At 37.0% G+C, this 16,734-nt stretch overlaps 1 protein-coding gene across 1 annotated transcript in view; it reads left to right on the top strand.

Moving 5' to 3' along the window:
- Positions 1 to 16,734, top strand: part of TUBGCP3 (tubulin gamma complex component 3) — a 49,034-nt gene that overhangs the window by 25,950 nt on the left and 6,350 nt on the right. Inside the window, exons 8-15 of the mRNA XM_069004241.1 lie at positions 60 to 185; positions 3,645 to 3,713; positions 7,352 to 7,484; positions 8,771 to 8,937; positions 10,258 to 10,368; positions 10,748 to 10,856; positions 14,640 to 14,829; positions 16,117 to 16,252. Of these exons, the coding sequence (XP_068860342.1) occupies positions 60 to 185; positions 3,645 to 3,713; positions 7,352 to 7,484; positions 8,771 to 8,937; positions 10,258 to 10,368; positions 10,748 to 10,856; positions 14,640 to 14,829; positions 16,117 to 16,252 (1,041 nt within the window). The remainder of the gene's footprint in view (positions 1 to 59; positions 186 to 3,644; positions 3,714 to 7,351; positions 7,485 to 8,770; positions 8,938 to 10,257; positions 10,369 to 10,747; positions 10,857 to 14,639; positions 14,830 to 16,116; positions 16,253 to 16,734) is intronic.

The following is a 16,734-nucleotide window of genomic DNA, read 5'->3' as shown; positions in this document are numbered from 1 at the left end:
CAGTATTGGCATGACAGATTTGACTTAATTGCAAACTGTTGTTTCTGTTTACTTTATAGGTGAGCTTGTCCAAATCTCTCCGAGATACTACAAGTAGACTTGCAGAGTTGGGGTGGCTACATAATAAAATAAGAAAATATACAGACCAGAGGAGTTTGGATCGTGCATTTGGACTTGTGGGACAGGTGAGTCAGCTAAAAAAAAAAAATGTTCTAACTACAATATTTGGTCTTGTTTTGCTAAGAAACTACTGAGTAAATGCAGTGCTAGAGTGATGCATAAACTTTGGAGCTTGGATCATTCATCATCTGATTTACTCCTTTTGTGGATGCTGCATTTGATATGGGTCATAGTCGGAAGGCAAGGAAAAGGCATTTGCTCATGCTGGTCTTAAAGGATTTGCCCCTGTAATTTGTATCTGGAAACTCTCATAAATTCCTTTTCCTAATCTTTTTTTTAAAAATAATATCTTAAAATTATTCATGCATGTTCATAAACAAAAATATTTCTTAAATGGGATGGTGTCATCCCTGAGGTAATTAATCAACAATTCAGTTGTTAGTGACGTGTGCAAGAGACATTCTTGTCAGCTATTGTTGATGTTCATGTGTTAGTACTGCACTAGCTTACATAAAATGCAAATAGTCCATTATCTTCTGCCCTTTCTTTTGAATACAGCATCAAAAGAATATTAATTTTTGTTTTTATAGGTTTCATCATCATGATTTATAGTCTACAGTAACTTCACTGCTGCTGTAATACCCAAAACCACATTTACTGCTAAGACATTCCCGTTTCCTCTCACTTGCTCCCTCTGTAAAACTGGATATTATCCCTTCTGAGTCGACAGAAATGTTATCCTTGCCTCTAGCCATAACATCCTACCTAATCTGCCAAGAAATTGAAGTGCTTCTCCCTTCAATCTAATTTTTCTTAAGAGGTCAGTAGAGACACTGTAGTGCTTCCTACTTTTCTACTGTTTTATTCTGTTCCATTCTGTCTCTTATTCTAAGTAACCTTTCTAGTTACATATAAATAATTATTTTTCTACTGATCCAATGCTGATTTCCATGTTTTGTATGGTAGTGCTACTGTGTATGCATTTTCTTTGGACTCTCCCCTTTATATCTGGGTGAAATCTGGTTCTTTATCTAGCAGCTTCCTGCTTGTGCTTATTTTTACTGTCTCTGGCTTTAATCTTCAAGTTTACAATAAGGGGAGAACTTTAATTCTTCAGTGACTTTAAATGTGCAGTATCTTGGTTTCTGTATGCAGGTTTCAGATCCTGTGCAGAAGGCTGTGCAGTTAAGTTACCTGAATCTGCATAGCTCTAGTGCTGCTAATCTTGCTTGAGGCAAGCACTTGTGTATATTTCTAGGACATAATCGTACAAATAAAAACTTATATTCCACTCTTGCTGTCAGTATCTGGGCACAGAGTATGCCTTCATGCTCTTCATAGCTTTTATAGCTGAGAATTTCAGGTGCTGCACACTGTGCATTAAGGAATTTAGCACAAGAATATATGTTGTGTTATAAAGCATCTTTTGCCTAATGTTCTAAAAGAATGATTGTATAAACCCCTGTTCAAACCAGGTGTAGAATAAGATGTCTGTCACCTCTTTTGTTATGATTCTGGTGACTGTTTTTACCACACAAAATGTCAGGTATTAACATTAGAAGTAGAGATATAACAATATATTACACTTCATGTTTTTCTGACTTTGCTGATTAGTATCTAAGTTCTACTTTGTCCTCAGAAAATAAAAATAATCGGCAGTTAATTATAATTTGCCTTGTTCTTTGGCATTTTGCCCATTTAGATCCAGTTGAGCCAGTGGGCATTTTAATTTTTTTCTGTTTACTTCCTCAATTCTCTTTTGCTGCAGACCAAATCAGAATTCTAGGATAATGTCCAGTTTTTCTGTAACAGTTTGGGAAGCAAAAGTCTCTGGTTTGTGATGCAGGAATTGGTACTGGATGTAAATTTTAATTTGTAAAGCTTCTCTGAAAAATTGGTGACCAGTTGGATCCTGGCTACTAAATCATTAAAGTCAATGATTGCTGTTCTTCCTTTTTGAGCAAAACAGTGCCTTTGATTGTTTTCTTGGAGGCTCTGCTCTACCCTCTATCTTGGCAAGTGCCACTTTAATAGGTTCAAAAATCTACTGAAGAAGCAAGTGAGAAGAAATGAAAAGTGGAGTTACACATAAAGGGATTTCTTTTTGCCCTTCAGTATCCTCTGGAATAAAATGAATGTCAAATTTCTTTGTAATTTATAATGTCAAGTTGAAGAAAGGAACCTCCTTTCCCTAAAAAGGATACAATGGCAAGATTAATGACTTTTTTTTTTTCCTAGGCTTCTTAGCTGCTTAGCAGGAAAGAAGATTTATTTTCTCCTTGTGCTTCTAGATATGATTTCTGCCTTTTACATATTCTAATGAATAAATATTTTACTTCAAGTTCTTGGGTTCTTTCTGTGAAGTTTTCCTTATTTTTTCAAAATTGTTTTGACTGTAATTCTAAAAGATCTTGAAGGAAAAGTGCTGGGAAATTTCCCATTAAAAAAAAATCCATTAAAATAGATAACAAATTCATTAGCTCAGAATTGGTTAGAAAATTTTGAAGAATTTGTGTGTGTGCATGGGAGTATTCTTCCAAGTAACCAAACAAAAAACTTTAGGCACTTTCTGGGGGGTTTAAAAGTCTTTTTAACATAGTCCCAAATTAATGAGCCATGTTTTTAGTTCTGTTTTGAAAAATGTGTTGCAGGCAATTTTTTAGTCTATGTGTTAGTTAAGATCATTACAAAACCAAAGCAAGACCCCCCCTAAACTGTAGAAAATATTTATCACTAAACAAATATTATTTCAGGAATTGCTTTTAAAATTTATCTTGAGTTTTAAACAACCTAAGATAGCTGTGCCTAGAATTGTTTTACAAAGAAGGGTTTTTGCTTTAGTTCAGGCCTGAATTAACTTCTGCCCATTTTACAGATTTCTTAAGATAAACTTTGTAATGTTCATTTCTTCCATGTCAAGTGAAGACTCATATGTAACTCTGAATTGATAAAAGGGCAAAAATTTAGAGTACTTGATCCGGCAGCACTTACTGGGAGTATTTTTTTTGAGCATTGTGTTTTCTTGTTCATGTCATATAGTCTATACTGTAAATATAAAAATAATTGCCTAACTTCTGTGTTCTGCTGTTAGAGGCCTTCCTGAAAGGTAAACTCTATTACTTCACTGTGTAGTGTATCTTATGTGATTATTAAAAAAAATCTTCAACTGGGTCATGTTATAATTTGTACATCCCTGTGCTAATTATTAATGCCATCGCTGAGATGATACATCTACTTGAAGAGTTACACTTGTCATAGTTTAATCTGTTGATATAGTTGACAGCGAGAAACAAGGTCACTTGATACTGTATATATATTCTTGGAAAAAGTGTATGCAGCTCTTAGGGAAGCACTTACATGTTGGCCATTTCTCAAAGAATTGGCTTTTATGCTGAAACTTGTAGAATGATTGCCTTCAGGAATTTTCTGACTATGTTGGAAGTGTGGTGGTAGAATCAAATCAGAAAGATTTCTCCTCATTACTTTTCCTTTTTTTTTTCTTTTTTTTCCCCCTTCTCTTACAGAGTTTTTGTGCAGCCTTGCATCAGGAACTTAAAGAATATTATCGACTTCTGTCTGTTTTACATTCTCAGGTGAGTTAAGTGGTACGTATTCAACTTTACTGTTTTGTTCTACATTATCTAAATAGCTCCTAAAAAGGTATACCTACCTATTCTAGAATGTGAAGGATCTACAGCAGTTTCTGTTGACAGTGAAGACAATTCTCTGTAACTTGCACACTTCATACTCTTTGAATGTATGTGCCCTTGAATCTTTTTCTCTTAGGAATTCACTGGTATTTGATATGTTACATAAGCGAGGAATACAATGTGTATTTCTAAGTCTCTGTCCCTATTTTGCATTCTTTTTGTCAGTTTCATCTTGCATAATATCTTTATCATTGAAATCCCAAACAATGTGACACATCCTTGAGGGGAGAAAAAAACAATCTTTATTTCAAGCAGTGCATGATTCAGCAGCTAGTAATAACAGTTGCAACTTTTTTTTCTGTGTGGGGCAGTTTGTTCATCTTTTTTGTCCCTTTGTTTTCTGAGAGTAAAGACATCTGTTCTGCAGGTGTTTCAGTGTTTTACTATTTTTCTGTAACATATAGACCAACTCAGTGCTGATAATCTTGCAGTTTGTCCACAAATGTTTGTAGATAAGTGCATCTAGATACTGTATCAAATTAAAGTAAAATAAACATTTTTCTTCTGCTTGCCTTTTTTAAAGGGTTTTTAAGGGGTTCATTTACTTGTATTGGTGAAAAATTTATTCTGAGAATTGACTTAAAGCTAAATTAAACTGCCTTTTAAAAATTCTAACTTCAATAAGATCTTTATAGCTTGTCATAGGCTTTTGTAAATGTTTTCAAAGCATTTGTTCCTTTTAACTCACTTGCAGTTCTTGAATGTTCTTGACTTTTGGAATGCCTGTTATATATACTTTTTGCTTGTTTTTCCTGGCTATTATCCAGTTATTCCTTTTGTAGTTACTTCTTGCTCTGTCCAAAATATGTTTTCTCTCTTGGTTTGCTGAAGCTTTAATTTATTCTAACTTCTAAAACTTCTTGACCATGAAAATATTTGACTACTTTGAAATGGAGTTTTGTCTACCTTTCCTGCTCCACCAAATCTTTCAAAAGAAGAGATGAGTATGGTGGGAGGGAAAGCCTGTAAGGAGAAAATGAAAAGAAAGTTCTGGGGTTACTTATTTTCAAACTGCGTTTGCCTTTGTGGTGGGCTGACCCTGGGCAGCAGTAAAGCACCCACCCAGCCTCTTGCTCCCCCCTGTCTCTTGAGGAATGGGGAGAAAATAGAAGGAAGACAAAAAGGCAAGTCAATCAAGTTAGTGATGGTTTAGAAGGGAAGGCAAAATCTGTGCGTGCAAGCAAAGCAAAGTAGGGAGTTCATTCACTACTTTCCATCAGCAGGCAGATGTCCAGCTGCTTCTGGCAAGCAGGGTCTCCGGATGCTTAACACTTGCTTGGGAAAAAAAACTCCATCACCACAAATGTTCCTACTTGCTTCTCCTTTCCCTGAGCTTTTTTTTCCCTGAGAAAGCTCTTTGTCCTCCATAAGCTTGGAAGCGGTTTTCCAGGATTAGTTGCTATCCCAAGGAATGAAGTGAGTCTCACTGGTGTGTAGCTGTATGGCTCCTCCTGCTTGAAGAGAGGAGTGATATTTGCTTTCTCAGGGTCGTCAGAAACTGCCTCAAATTGTGGTGTTGCAAAAATAATGGAGAGTGGCCTTGCAGTGACATTGGCCAGCTGCGTCCCTCAACGCTTATTGGTGCATCCCATTAGGTCCCACAGACTTAAGCATATCCTGTTTGTTTGGTGGCCCTAGCCCGATCCTTTTGTACTCAGTCTTCCATGTTCCAGACTCTTCTTCTTATCTTGATATCTGGTATCCCCAACAGCAAATTTTAGCAAAATACCAAGGCAAAAAGGGCATTAAGTACCTCAGCATTTTCCATTTTTCCTGTCAGCCCTTTCCTAGCATCATTCAGTAGTTAGATAGACATTTTTCCCAGTCTTACTTTTACTGCTGTTCTTGTTGCTCTTCATGTTCCTTGCCAGATTCATCTTCAGTGTTAGAGTTCATGAGTGCATGGAGCATGTTGATTAATTGCATTTTCATAGAGAACAGTCAATACAGTGTCTGTAATGCTTTGCTGCAGCAGCAGACTGGAGTTTTTGGGGAATCTAGGTCCCTCAGCACCTAACTGAAGTGGGTCCCCGAATCATGTTATGTTTGGATTTTCAGAAGCTCCTGGCAACATTCCTTCCCAAAGGTGTGAAATGAAGGAGATCCAGCAGTGGAGGAGAAATTCTTTTGTGGCTTGCAGGGTGGAAAGGATTGAAGGTCTCACTGCAGAATGGAGAGAAAAACTGTACCTTTCAGCTTCCTGAAAACATGTACAAAATTGACTTGAAATTAAATGTATGCAGCATTCTTAGATTCAGGAGATTGTACAGGCTGCCAGCTTAGGAGTTGTTAACTGCAGTTCTGGAGAGCAGTACAGGCATAGAACAACAAGAATCTTTGTAAAGGATTTTATACTCTCTTTATAACTTACTATGTCTTCAGAGCTTCCCCCGAGCATGTTTCTGCCCTTGAAACAGTAATCCTAAACATAGTGTGTACTATTCCATAAGTGTCTCTGGTCTTTTTCTTGCAGGTTCTTTTCACATTGTCAGCCCATTTAAAAATGCAGTTCCATGATGAAGATGTACCATGTCTTCCCTAAAGCCAAAGGGTGGCTTTTGCTCATGTGTCTCTCTTACCATTGCTGATTTCCAAAAACACCAAAGAAAAATCCCAAACATGGACCCAGGAGCATTTGGAAGCAAATGAATTTAACTGGCTTTAAGGCTGAACTTAATGTGGATGACACTAGTCTTAAATTTAACTAGTGTGTTGCACTTGGCTAAAAAAATGTGCTAGATGGGAAAGCACCGAGTGGGTTGGTTGTCACATACGAGAAACAGCATCTTCTGTAAGAGTTTGTCTGCTTGTACTGCTCTAGGAACTTGCTTCTATATTCTTGTGTTCTTGTCCTGGTTATTCCATCTGTACTTGTAAGAGATTTGCATTTGCACCTTGGATGCAAATATTTGGTTGTTATTTTCCATGGTGTTGGAAGATTCATGGTGGTCACATTATGATAGAGTTTTCTTATTGTAGCTTTTAAAGTTTGGTGTTTTTCTTTCAATGTAGCAATTCCTTAATCTCACTGTAAGGCAAACTTAAGTTCTGATGGCATCTGGAGGAAGACATTGAATGGGATTTGTCCCATGTTGAACTAAAATAAGCTGCATGTTCAGTAATAAAAAATTTACCTCCTACAGCCTGCTTTTACTTTAGATGTTTTTCTTTACTCTTTTTTGAGTATCTTTTGCTGTCTTTCAGAATTTCTTATCTTTTCCTTTGCTCTTCTTTTCATGACTATTACCTTGCTGTCTTTAACTTTCTTGGTCTTTGTGCTTTGTCAACCTTACTGCACTTCTGCTTGTCTCTGTTCTTTCACCTGTGCTCAATTCTCTGTTTCCACTAAAAATTGACTCTCAGGTTTTGGCCCAGTGATTTAATGAGAGAATACATAACACAGGGTATTTCAAGTGTATTAGTAAAAATCTGACTTTAGAACAATCTATGAAACCTGAGTTCTGATTCAGTCCTGCTCAGTTGTGTTCTTTGACATGTCTTTCTGTTTCTAACTTGATCAGTTGCAACTGGAAGATGATCAGGGCGTGAATTTGGGACTTGAGAGCAGTTTAACACTTCGCCGTCTTCTAGTCTGGACATACGATCCCAAAATAAGGTTAAAGACCCTTGCAGCACTTGTTGATCACTGTCAAGGTCTGTTTAACATTGATTTAATATTTCTGGGGAAGTTCCATAACTTTGAGTAGTTGTGCATGCTAGATATTGATATCAATAATATGAGTGCTTGTTTGGACTTTTTTTTTTTAGAAAATTTTAAGTAGGTAATTCAGAGGATTCTCCCTCTTTTAGTTTAAACAAAGCATGACAAATTATAGTGCCATGTTGATACATTCAGACTTCCTACTTTTTTAAAACTAGAAAGTGCTCAAAAAATTCAATTTGAAGTATGCACTTTTCATGCTATTTTCAGTTACTCAATCATCTTGCAGAGAATGGTACACTGAAAAAACCCTAGTATTATATTATGAAGTGGCTGGCTTAGTTTCTTCACTATGTATGAGTATTATGCAATTTCTCTGTATATGATGGCATAGAAGAGTTTGCCATTTGTCTGTGGATTCCTGTGAAACAACAAAACTTTGCAAATTGCAAATATCATGTGATTTTGTTGGCAATCCACAAGAAGGTGGTGGGGAGTGTAATGTTAGAGTTTACCAGAACTTTGGCTAGTAACTGACTAAACTGACCAGTAACTGATGCTTTTCCCTGAGGGTGCTTCAGATTTGAGATTGCAGCCCTTTAGAAAGAGTATCTTAGCCAAAAAAAGCCTGTTTTACCTTGATTATTGAAATTGGTAGCAAATTCTTTAAAAAGTGGGCTTTACTTTTAAGATATTCGTGAAAATTTTGAGTTTTATGGCCTCTTCTGCAAGGAAGCTGTAAGCTGTGGAGATAGCAGCAAAATCAAATATTCAGTCTATTAAAAAACTTTTTTTTTTGACAGCCTCTTACTTTTCAATTGCAAGAAGACAGGAGATACTACCTAATGGAGCTATGGGGGCAACTATAACCAAGAAACAGGAAAGCTGTGTTTGTGTGCATATATGCACACAGAATATCTGAGTGTCAGGAACAGGAGAGAGAGAAAACATTCTAAGGCTCCTTTAATGCTTCTCTGGAAGCATAATATCAACTTCTGTGTGTGATCTGATGCCTTGAAATTTGCATTCCTCTAAGCTACCATAAAGTAGACAGAGAACTCTGCTTTTAATGCTTTAGTAAGATTAATAATTCATGCCTTAAAACCTAGGAATTCCCTGTTAGCAGTAAAAAAAATCTACTTTTGCTACATTTTAGAATTGCTGTTTAGCAAGCTCATTGTGACACAAGGGTAGCTAAAATCAATGGCTGCTAAATTGAAATGGGGTGTGTATGGTTTTCCTTCAAATGTTTCTGTTCCTCTCCCCTATGATCTTACAGGGAGAAAAGGTGGTGAACTAGCCTCAGCAGTTCATGCCTACACTAAAACAGGAGATCCCTACATGAGATCTCTGGTTCAGCACATTCTTGGCCTAGTATCCCATCCTGTACTGAACTTCCTTTATCGCTGGATTTATGATGGAGAGCTGGAGGATACATACCATGAGGTAATGTACGTGCTACAGTAAATACTTCATCTCTTTGCCTTGGGGTATAATAATCTGTGGGAATTTAGAGGAGAGTTTGAAAAGTAGGGTGTGATGAAAATGTATAACATGAGTAAGCAATACGTACAATAACAACCTGAAATATCACTCTCTTCATGAATTTGATATCTGCAGGTTGCAGTGTTGCAGTTTGTTGTCTTCAACAAATCATATCCTCGGTCTGGTTAGTAGAGTCAGAATGGTGCACTGACAGTAGCTTCTTGTTTCTGAAGGCAAAACAATTTCTCTAAATCTTTTCTTGCTTACTGTAACAACAGTAATGTATGCAGAGTTCTTTGTAACAGTTTAGAATGTAAGCCTTGTATTTGAAATGAAGCTCATCTTTCTCTGAGTGCATGCTATTATCCTTGATAAGTAAGTTCAGTCTGTCAAACTAGGTAGAAGAGATTTATGATTCCAGAATAGAAACTCTGCAGAGTTATTTGTTGTGACTTCTGTAACATCAAGTTCCAGTAATTGTCCTTTTTCTTCTTGGAAATATTTTTATGCTTTTTTAAATTCTCTCAACACATTCCTGTCTCCAATCACTACAGTCTTGTTAAAGTGATTAGATTTTTTTAAAAAAATTTTTTCCAAGAAGGCAAAGAATCATTTTTTAAAATTATTTGAGCACTTGTGAGAAAATCTGAGTAATTTTACTTGAGAGTGAAATATGCTGTTTCTTTGGAATGTCCTTATTTTGGTTAAAATTTAAGTGAGTGACAGTAACAGCTGGTCTTTAAGGTCAGCATTATGTAAAATGTCCATGAATCTTCTTTTAGAAGTGTAAAATAGATTCTTTTTTTCCCAGCTACTTCCCAGATACGAGGTTTTGTCTTTGTTAGCTCTAACCTCTGCATGTGCACTGTAAGGGTGTTCTTAATCTTGAAAATTATTGTTGGATGTGTTGTACTGAGAGCTACAATTTTATTATGATAGACAGTTCTGAACTAAGACAATTGACCATTCTTGGAGAAAATGGTGTTTGGAGGCAGTGAAAAAAGTTTGTGTCCAGAAAATGGGTGTATGTCCTCAGGATGAGGACATCCAAAATTCACTTCAACAAAACTAATAAAGTTGTTTTAGTTTTTTACAAATGAGAGGATTCTCTTGTGTGGAGTTGAGAGACTATAGCATTTGATCACCAAATCAACTGCAAAATTTTTTGGGATTGTGGGTTTTTTTTCCTCTCCATCTGTTAAAACAGTAGGAATAATAGGTGAAACTATAGGTTAGAGTTTACATTAATCTTTTGCTTTTAATATTTATTTCAATCTTCAGTTTTTTGTAGCTTCAGATCCTACAGTTAAAACTGATCGGTTGTGGCATGACAAATATACTTTGAGGAAGTCAATGATCCCTTCTTTTATTACAATGGAGCAATCAAAAAAGGTATGAATCGAAAAGTTCATCTTCTGGTGATTTGTTTGCCCTATGCTGCTGCTTAGATTTCTATTGAGAAAATAGAGGACAAATTTAACAAAGAATAATCCTCTCAGGAATTTTAGAATTGTTTGCTGAGGAAGACTGTAGGACTGTTTTTCCTTTCCATTCTCTAACTCTTAAACTGGGGGAAAAGAACTTTGTGTTTAAAACCTTTTCCTGTTAGCATTGCTCTTCTGGATTGCTGAGGTTGGGATTGTGAAACTAAGAGCACAGAAAGATGACAGCATATCTTGTTGTCCTGGTGGTTGTGGGCGGCTTCTTCATTTGGTGTTTTATTTTTTTTCTTATGTGCAAATCACTTCTTAAAAAATCCTGTTTTGTTCAGGTTCTTCTAATAGGAAAATCCATAAACTTCTTGCATCAAGTTTGTCATGATCAAACTCCATCCACAAAGATGATTGCTGTTGCAAAATCTGCAGAGTCTTCAAAAGATGGTACAGTATTCATATTATTCAGTGTCTCCCCTTTGAACTGACCTCCCATACAATACGTGTTTTAGACTGTAAACTGACTTTATGGATGGTGGGGTGGAAAGGAGTACAAAAGTCCCATCTGCCTTAAAATATAGATAATATAATGGATACTTCTTTTTTACAGAAGATGTATGTTGATGCATGTGCATAATTTTCTTAATTTGATAGGTTTGCTGGATGTTTGTTAATGTACTGAATTTCTGAATGAAACCATTTTAAAAAACAGTTTGCCTTCAGCTGCCTCAGCTGGGGTGGGAGCAGGGATATTCTTGAGTGCTGCAACAAGAATATACTCCATCATACAATTCCGTAATAATACTGAGTTAATTTTGTGGTTGAAAAATAAAAATACTCAATTGGTTGTAAATAAGAGAATGAGCAATAAAAACAGGACAGAAGCCTTTTTAGCCTTTCTGTAAATGCACCATACCAATGTGTCAAAAAAAATTAAGTATGTGGAAGGTTAGTAAAATTCTTTTTGAAGATTACTTAAAACTGGGGTTGCTGGCTGTTGAACATGGAACCAAAACTTAACTATCAGAATTCCTTCAGGTTATTTTATTTTATTTAAAACAGATCTCAATTTTAATGAATGAGAACTTGTATATCATTTGTAGTTATTTTTTGGTGGCATATTTGTTGCAATGAAATTAACATTGTTATGACCAAAGATAGCAAATAATAAGCATCTAAACCAAAGAGGCTTTATGTCTGAATACTAAGCAAAAAATGTGTAGGATACCGCTACATCTCAGAGAAAGGAATGATTGCCTCCTTCTGGTAAAAGTGGTATTTTGCCTCTGTAACTTCTTTTGATAACTTGTTTAATATACCAAAGATAGTCTAACTGTTAAGATATCCCAGTGAGCTGTAAGTTTTCTGATGCTAATCATCTAAATATTTTTCTGTCAAATTCTTGTTTTCAAAGAATATTATTCTTTACACTTTAGAACATAGTATTACTTATATAATAACTTCAAAGCTTGTGCATGTGGGGTTGTTGGCTTTGGGGTTTTTTTTCCCCCCAAATAACCTTGGATTAGTTTTAATAGTAACTCTTCACAGTATGGATTTCTGGCATGAGTACCTCCATGAAAAATGTTCTAGTAATAAAATCCCACCCACATCTGGAAGAATAAGTCATCTAATAATGTGATTCTTGTACCATGTTCAGTGCTTGCTTAGTCAAAGATAAGCCTAAAGTGCAGAGAGGGGTCAGGGTTAAGTGAATAAGGGCTGTAAATGCATTTAAACAATCATCATGCCAGCTACTCCTGGAAAAAAGGAAAAAACATTCTTTGGCTGCACTATTTTCACCACTTTATACAGCATTTATGGCCACGCTTTTCCAATATTACTTTAAATTTGCACTTGTTTCTCTCTCTCCTTGACTGAATGGAAGATCTGAGCAAATGCAGGTTTCCTATTATGTAGGGGATGAGAGCTTCAAAGCACCTACATTATCTTAAGTGCTGAGAATAACTGAGACAGAAGCATAGTTTTAGAAATATGTTACTCTATCTGCAGTGTGCTGAAGGCATGCTGAGCTTATGGTTGGCAGCCTAAATACCTCGTGGTATTGCGTTGCTTTAATTTTGCATGAAACTGCATTTGCGTTTAGGGCATTTTACCCATTTAATCCTGAAAGAACATCCTCTGTCAGAGATGTTGGAAATGCTTCCTTTCATGCTTGTTTGTGCCATCTGACAATATCCTGAAAGTCCTTTTAGATAATTACTTATTATTAAGATCATGGAAAGCTAGGATGTCAGCCTGAGTTCTGGATGCTGTTTCTCATTTTAAATCTCAGTATTTCATGGGTTTGGCTGTGTTATTTCTTTCATTTGCTTTGGGACCTTAACGATCATGTTTCTCCAGCTTCCTTTTGATGCTGAAGTAATCAGGGTGTAGAAAACTGTCTGAACATGTATTAAAACAAGAGGTCTGACATAACTGTGTAGAAGTTGGTCATCTTGCCTGGCAGGGAATTTTGCAGCTTCTGGGAGAGAGGAACAGTAAAAAGGGTAGATAAAGTGACCTCAGCCCCAACATGTAGTTGTAGCCCATAGTTTGGGGTTAGTTGTAGTCCATAGTTTGGGGTCTTCTGGACCAGGAATGACACTACATTTAGTAGCAGCTCATGGACCTGCCTGTCAGTGCTTTTAGTCTGACCCTTTCTTTATCCATTTCTGGCTTTTCAGTGTTCTGAGATCATTTTGCACAGTTTTCAAAACTTGTGCCTAGGCCTCTTGTTTGTTGATGTAAACAACCTTTTTAGCAGTTTTGCATGGCAAACAGGAATGCTGCGTTTTGCCTGTGCTGGGGCGTGTGTCTATGCAGAGGTGGTGTGTTACAACTACATTGGTAAAACTGAACTTTCCAGTCTGAGTTGAAGGACTGTGGCCAGGTCACTTCCTTCAAGAGAAGGGGATCAGTACTAAGGAGAGGGGAAAGGCTGCTTTTTCTGCTTCAGACAGTAAGAAGTTGAGACTGGTCTGTGTGTCTGAGGTACTGCCTTAGACATGCTCACCCCTGTGTGAGGACCAGCATGCCTGACATGGTGGGCTGGCTACAGACAAGCCAGGGAGTTGCCTTCTGGCTTTGTCTGCACCTTGAGCTGGTGCTAGGCCCAACCTCTGTGGCTGAAGATACTGGCTGGTAACTCTCCCTGGATTGGCTTGTTCCCTTTCTTGTTTTGCCTGTAAGGCTCGCAGCATCTTGAGGAAGGACACTTGCACTTACTGCAGGCTGTATTAATTCTCACATCTGCAAGGTTGATGTGTGTTACTTGACTAAGTAGTATTTCTCTTGTGTAAGGATTTTAAATACAGCAATGTATTATAAAAGTGTCATCTTGTTGACATCTCTTGCACTTTTTGTGTCTTATGGAGAGTTTCACTGGTTACTGAATCATAGTTTGGAAACCTCTGGGAATGTCAGTAAACCAGACATTGAATTTTCCCTTTTTAAAGAGTGACTTCTTTATTAGAACCACTGCTTAATTCTTCAGTTTGTAAGCATTTTATTAATTGAGTAATTAAAGTGAGAGTATATCCTTCAATGCTGAAGATCTGATTTTTGTGCTAGTTGGCAATCCAGTATATGGAGTATTGCTCCATGTTGCCTGAAGAGGCTGCAGTTCTTGCTATCTTGTGACAGCTTTACCTGAGTTATAGAAAACAGTGAAATAAGCTTCCTACTACTTTCTACTGCTTTCTGTCCCCAAATTGCCTTGCATTAAAGATGGAGAGAAAATATCAGGTTGCTGGCTGTCCCCCAGGTAAATCAAGCATATTCCCTTTTCTCTCATTCTTTTATATATAGAAACTCTCTTCTGAGTTTTTTAACATCCTGATTCTTTGATTTATTTTTCCCCACATCCTTAGAAGTGCCTTCTGATTTAGATTCTCCCCAACAAAGGTTTTTCCTAACTCTGAGATTTTAGATCTCCATAAATTATTTAATGTCTAAACTGCAATATTTCAGCAAGCCTAAAAATCCCCACCTTTTTCTGTAAAAGTGACGTAATATGAGCTTCTACTGGAAAGTACAAACTGGGCACAGATTAAAAGTAATATTGTTGAAGTATAGGCTGCTTTAGACTTGCTTTTGCTTTGGCTATGGCAAATGTATAGCTGAGTGGATCAGAAGAAATGGCAGTTTTTCTGTTTGTGTGTTTCAACTCCTTGTTTGCCTCAGTTTTGGAAAACTACTAATTTAATTTTAATTTTTATTTTCTTTTAGCTGCTGATTTGTTCACAGATCTGGAAAACGCATTTCAAGAGAAAATTGATGCAGCTTATTTTGAAACCAGCAAATACCTGCTGGATGTTCTCAATAAGAAGTACAATTTGCTGGAACACATGCAGGCCATGAGGCGCTACTTGTTACTTGGTCAAGGAGACTTTATCAGGCATTTAATGGACTTGCTCAAGTAAGACAATAGGAAGGGTAATTATGTTGAATTTCTGATGATTCTGTGCATGATCAGCACAGGAACTTTTTTGCTTTTTGAAGAGGACCCTCCAAGTACCTTGTTCAATTAAACCTTTGAGTAATAACTTTTAAATTCTATTTTGGATTTAATTTCTTTGACCCTGAGGCTTAAAATTTGTTCTTCCTTTTTGATTAGGTGTACTTACAGTACCATTTCACAAAGTCTTGAAAAGTTGCACTAACGTAGATATCTTTATGCCAGCCCTGTGACAGCCTCGAGGATGTTGGCACTTCTCTTACTTCTGTCAGCAAATTTAAGCAGAAATGTTCTGCTGCTCTTGATGCTGCTGGTTAGCACTGCTGGGATTGTTAGGCCTCTGTATTTTGGAGGTGTTTGGTCCAAAACATTGTGTCAAAATCCCTCAATGCAATTTAAAAAATCTAATTGATTCCTCACTGGCTTCTGTTTTAAGCACCCAGGTGCACCCACAAATACTGATTCCAGTTCTTAAAGTGTATTGCAAACTCACTTTTACATGGTGGTGCTACTGATGAAATTTAGTCAGTCAGAAGGGTTGTTTGCAAAGCTTTTCTTTGGTCTAGAGGTCAGGCTTTGTAGTAGAGCTTTCATTAACTTGTTTGTAATTCAAAATCAAGATTGTCTGCTGGCAGTTTGTACATGACCATGCTTTTTAATGTGAAGCAGAATGAGGTTGGTTTGTGGAGTCAGTACTACATTTGAGGCAGAAGGAGTGAGAGGCTTTCCACTACTGATCCTGAGGGAAAGAGAGAGGTAGTACAAGAGCTGCATGTTGCAACTCTTTGGAAAGTTGAAGTTACATAGAGGGGGAGTGGGTTTCTGTGTTTCTTCCAGCACTTCTGAGCCTGCAAGATGGTGATCAGAAAGTTTCTGAAAACTGAAGTGAAATTATTGGTTTGATGTGCTAATGATGTAATCTGCCTCATTTTAGATATGAATGCAACTCAAATTACAGACTAGCTAAACTAGCAATCCTGCTAACTTCAAATTACTGGCATTAAATGAGGATTAAGTTACTCCTCATGCTAATGTTCAGGAGTATAGCTGCATATGAATAGACATATTCTGCTCATACTCTCTGCAAATATTTTGCTCACTGATCTTCTTCATGATTAAGACTGAAAGAATAATATGAGAAGTTTTTAATGTCTCTTAGAAAAGAGTTTTGCTGTGTGCTGCAGTAACTACTGAATTGCTGCTGCAGAGTATTTCAGTAATGTGCTATGACTGTTTCATAACCACCAGGCCAGAGCTTGCACGACCAGCTACCACCTTATACCAGCATAATCTAACTGGAATACTGGAAACAGCAGTGAGGGCAACGAATGCCCAGTTCGATAATCCTGAGATTCTCAAGAGATTGGATGTTCGACTTCTGGAGGTCTGTTGCATCGTGGTGACTGACCTGAAACACACCTTTGTGTGTGTGTGTGTGTGTGTGTGTGTGTGTACATGCAGACATCTATTTTGTGTGTGTATATGAGTACATTTCTCCCCTTCCTTACCACTGAAGTGTACTTTGAATAATATAAAGGCCATTTAGTAAGTCTTCTTATTTTCTCTTTCCTTGTCTGTTGTCTATTTGTATTTCAAGATGTGGGTTTGCAGCCATTGATAGTACAAGGTTGACTGTTTGGGGCCTAACAGAAATTTATGCTGGTGGTCCTGATTTGAGGTTCTCCAAACAGCTCTTACTGCTGTTGCTGTTACAAGAATTGGAGCAGGAAGGGGCAGGTTGGGGTGTGTGTCTTCTTTTTGCCTTTAGTTAAAGAAAGAAAAGCATTGAAAGCACATTTCATGAAAGAGACCTGTGGTAAGAAACTTTAATTAATTTGAAAGCTTCATTCTCAGAGGTGAGACTTT

Source organism: Aphelocoma coerulescens, chromosome 1, assembly GCF_041296385.1.
Source record: "Aphelocoma coerulescens isolate FSJ_1873_10779 chromosome 1, UR_Acoe_1.0, whole genome shotgun sequence".
Taxonomy (NCBI): domain Eukaryota; kingdom Metazoa; phylum Chordata; class Aves; order Passeriformes; family Corvidae; genus Aphelocoma; species Aphelocoma coerulescens.
Note: the sequence above shows the minus strand (reverse complement) of the source record. Positions and strands in the feature narration are given on the sequence as shown.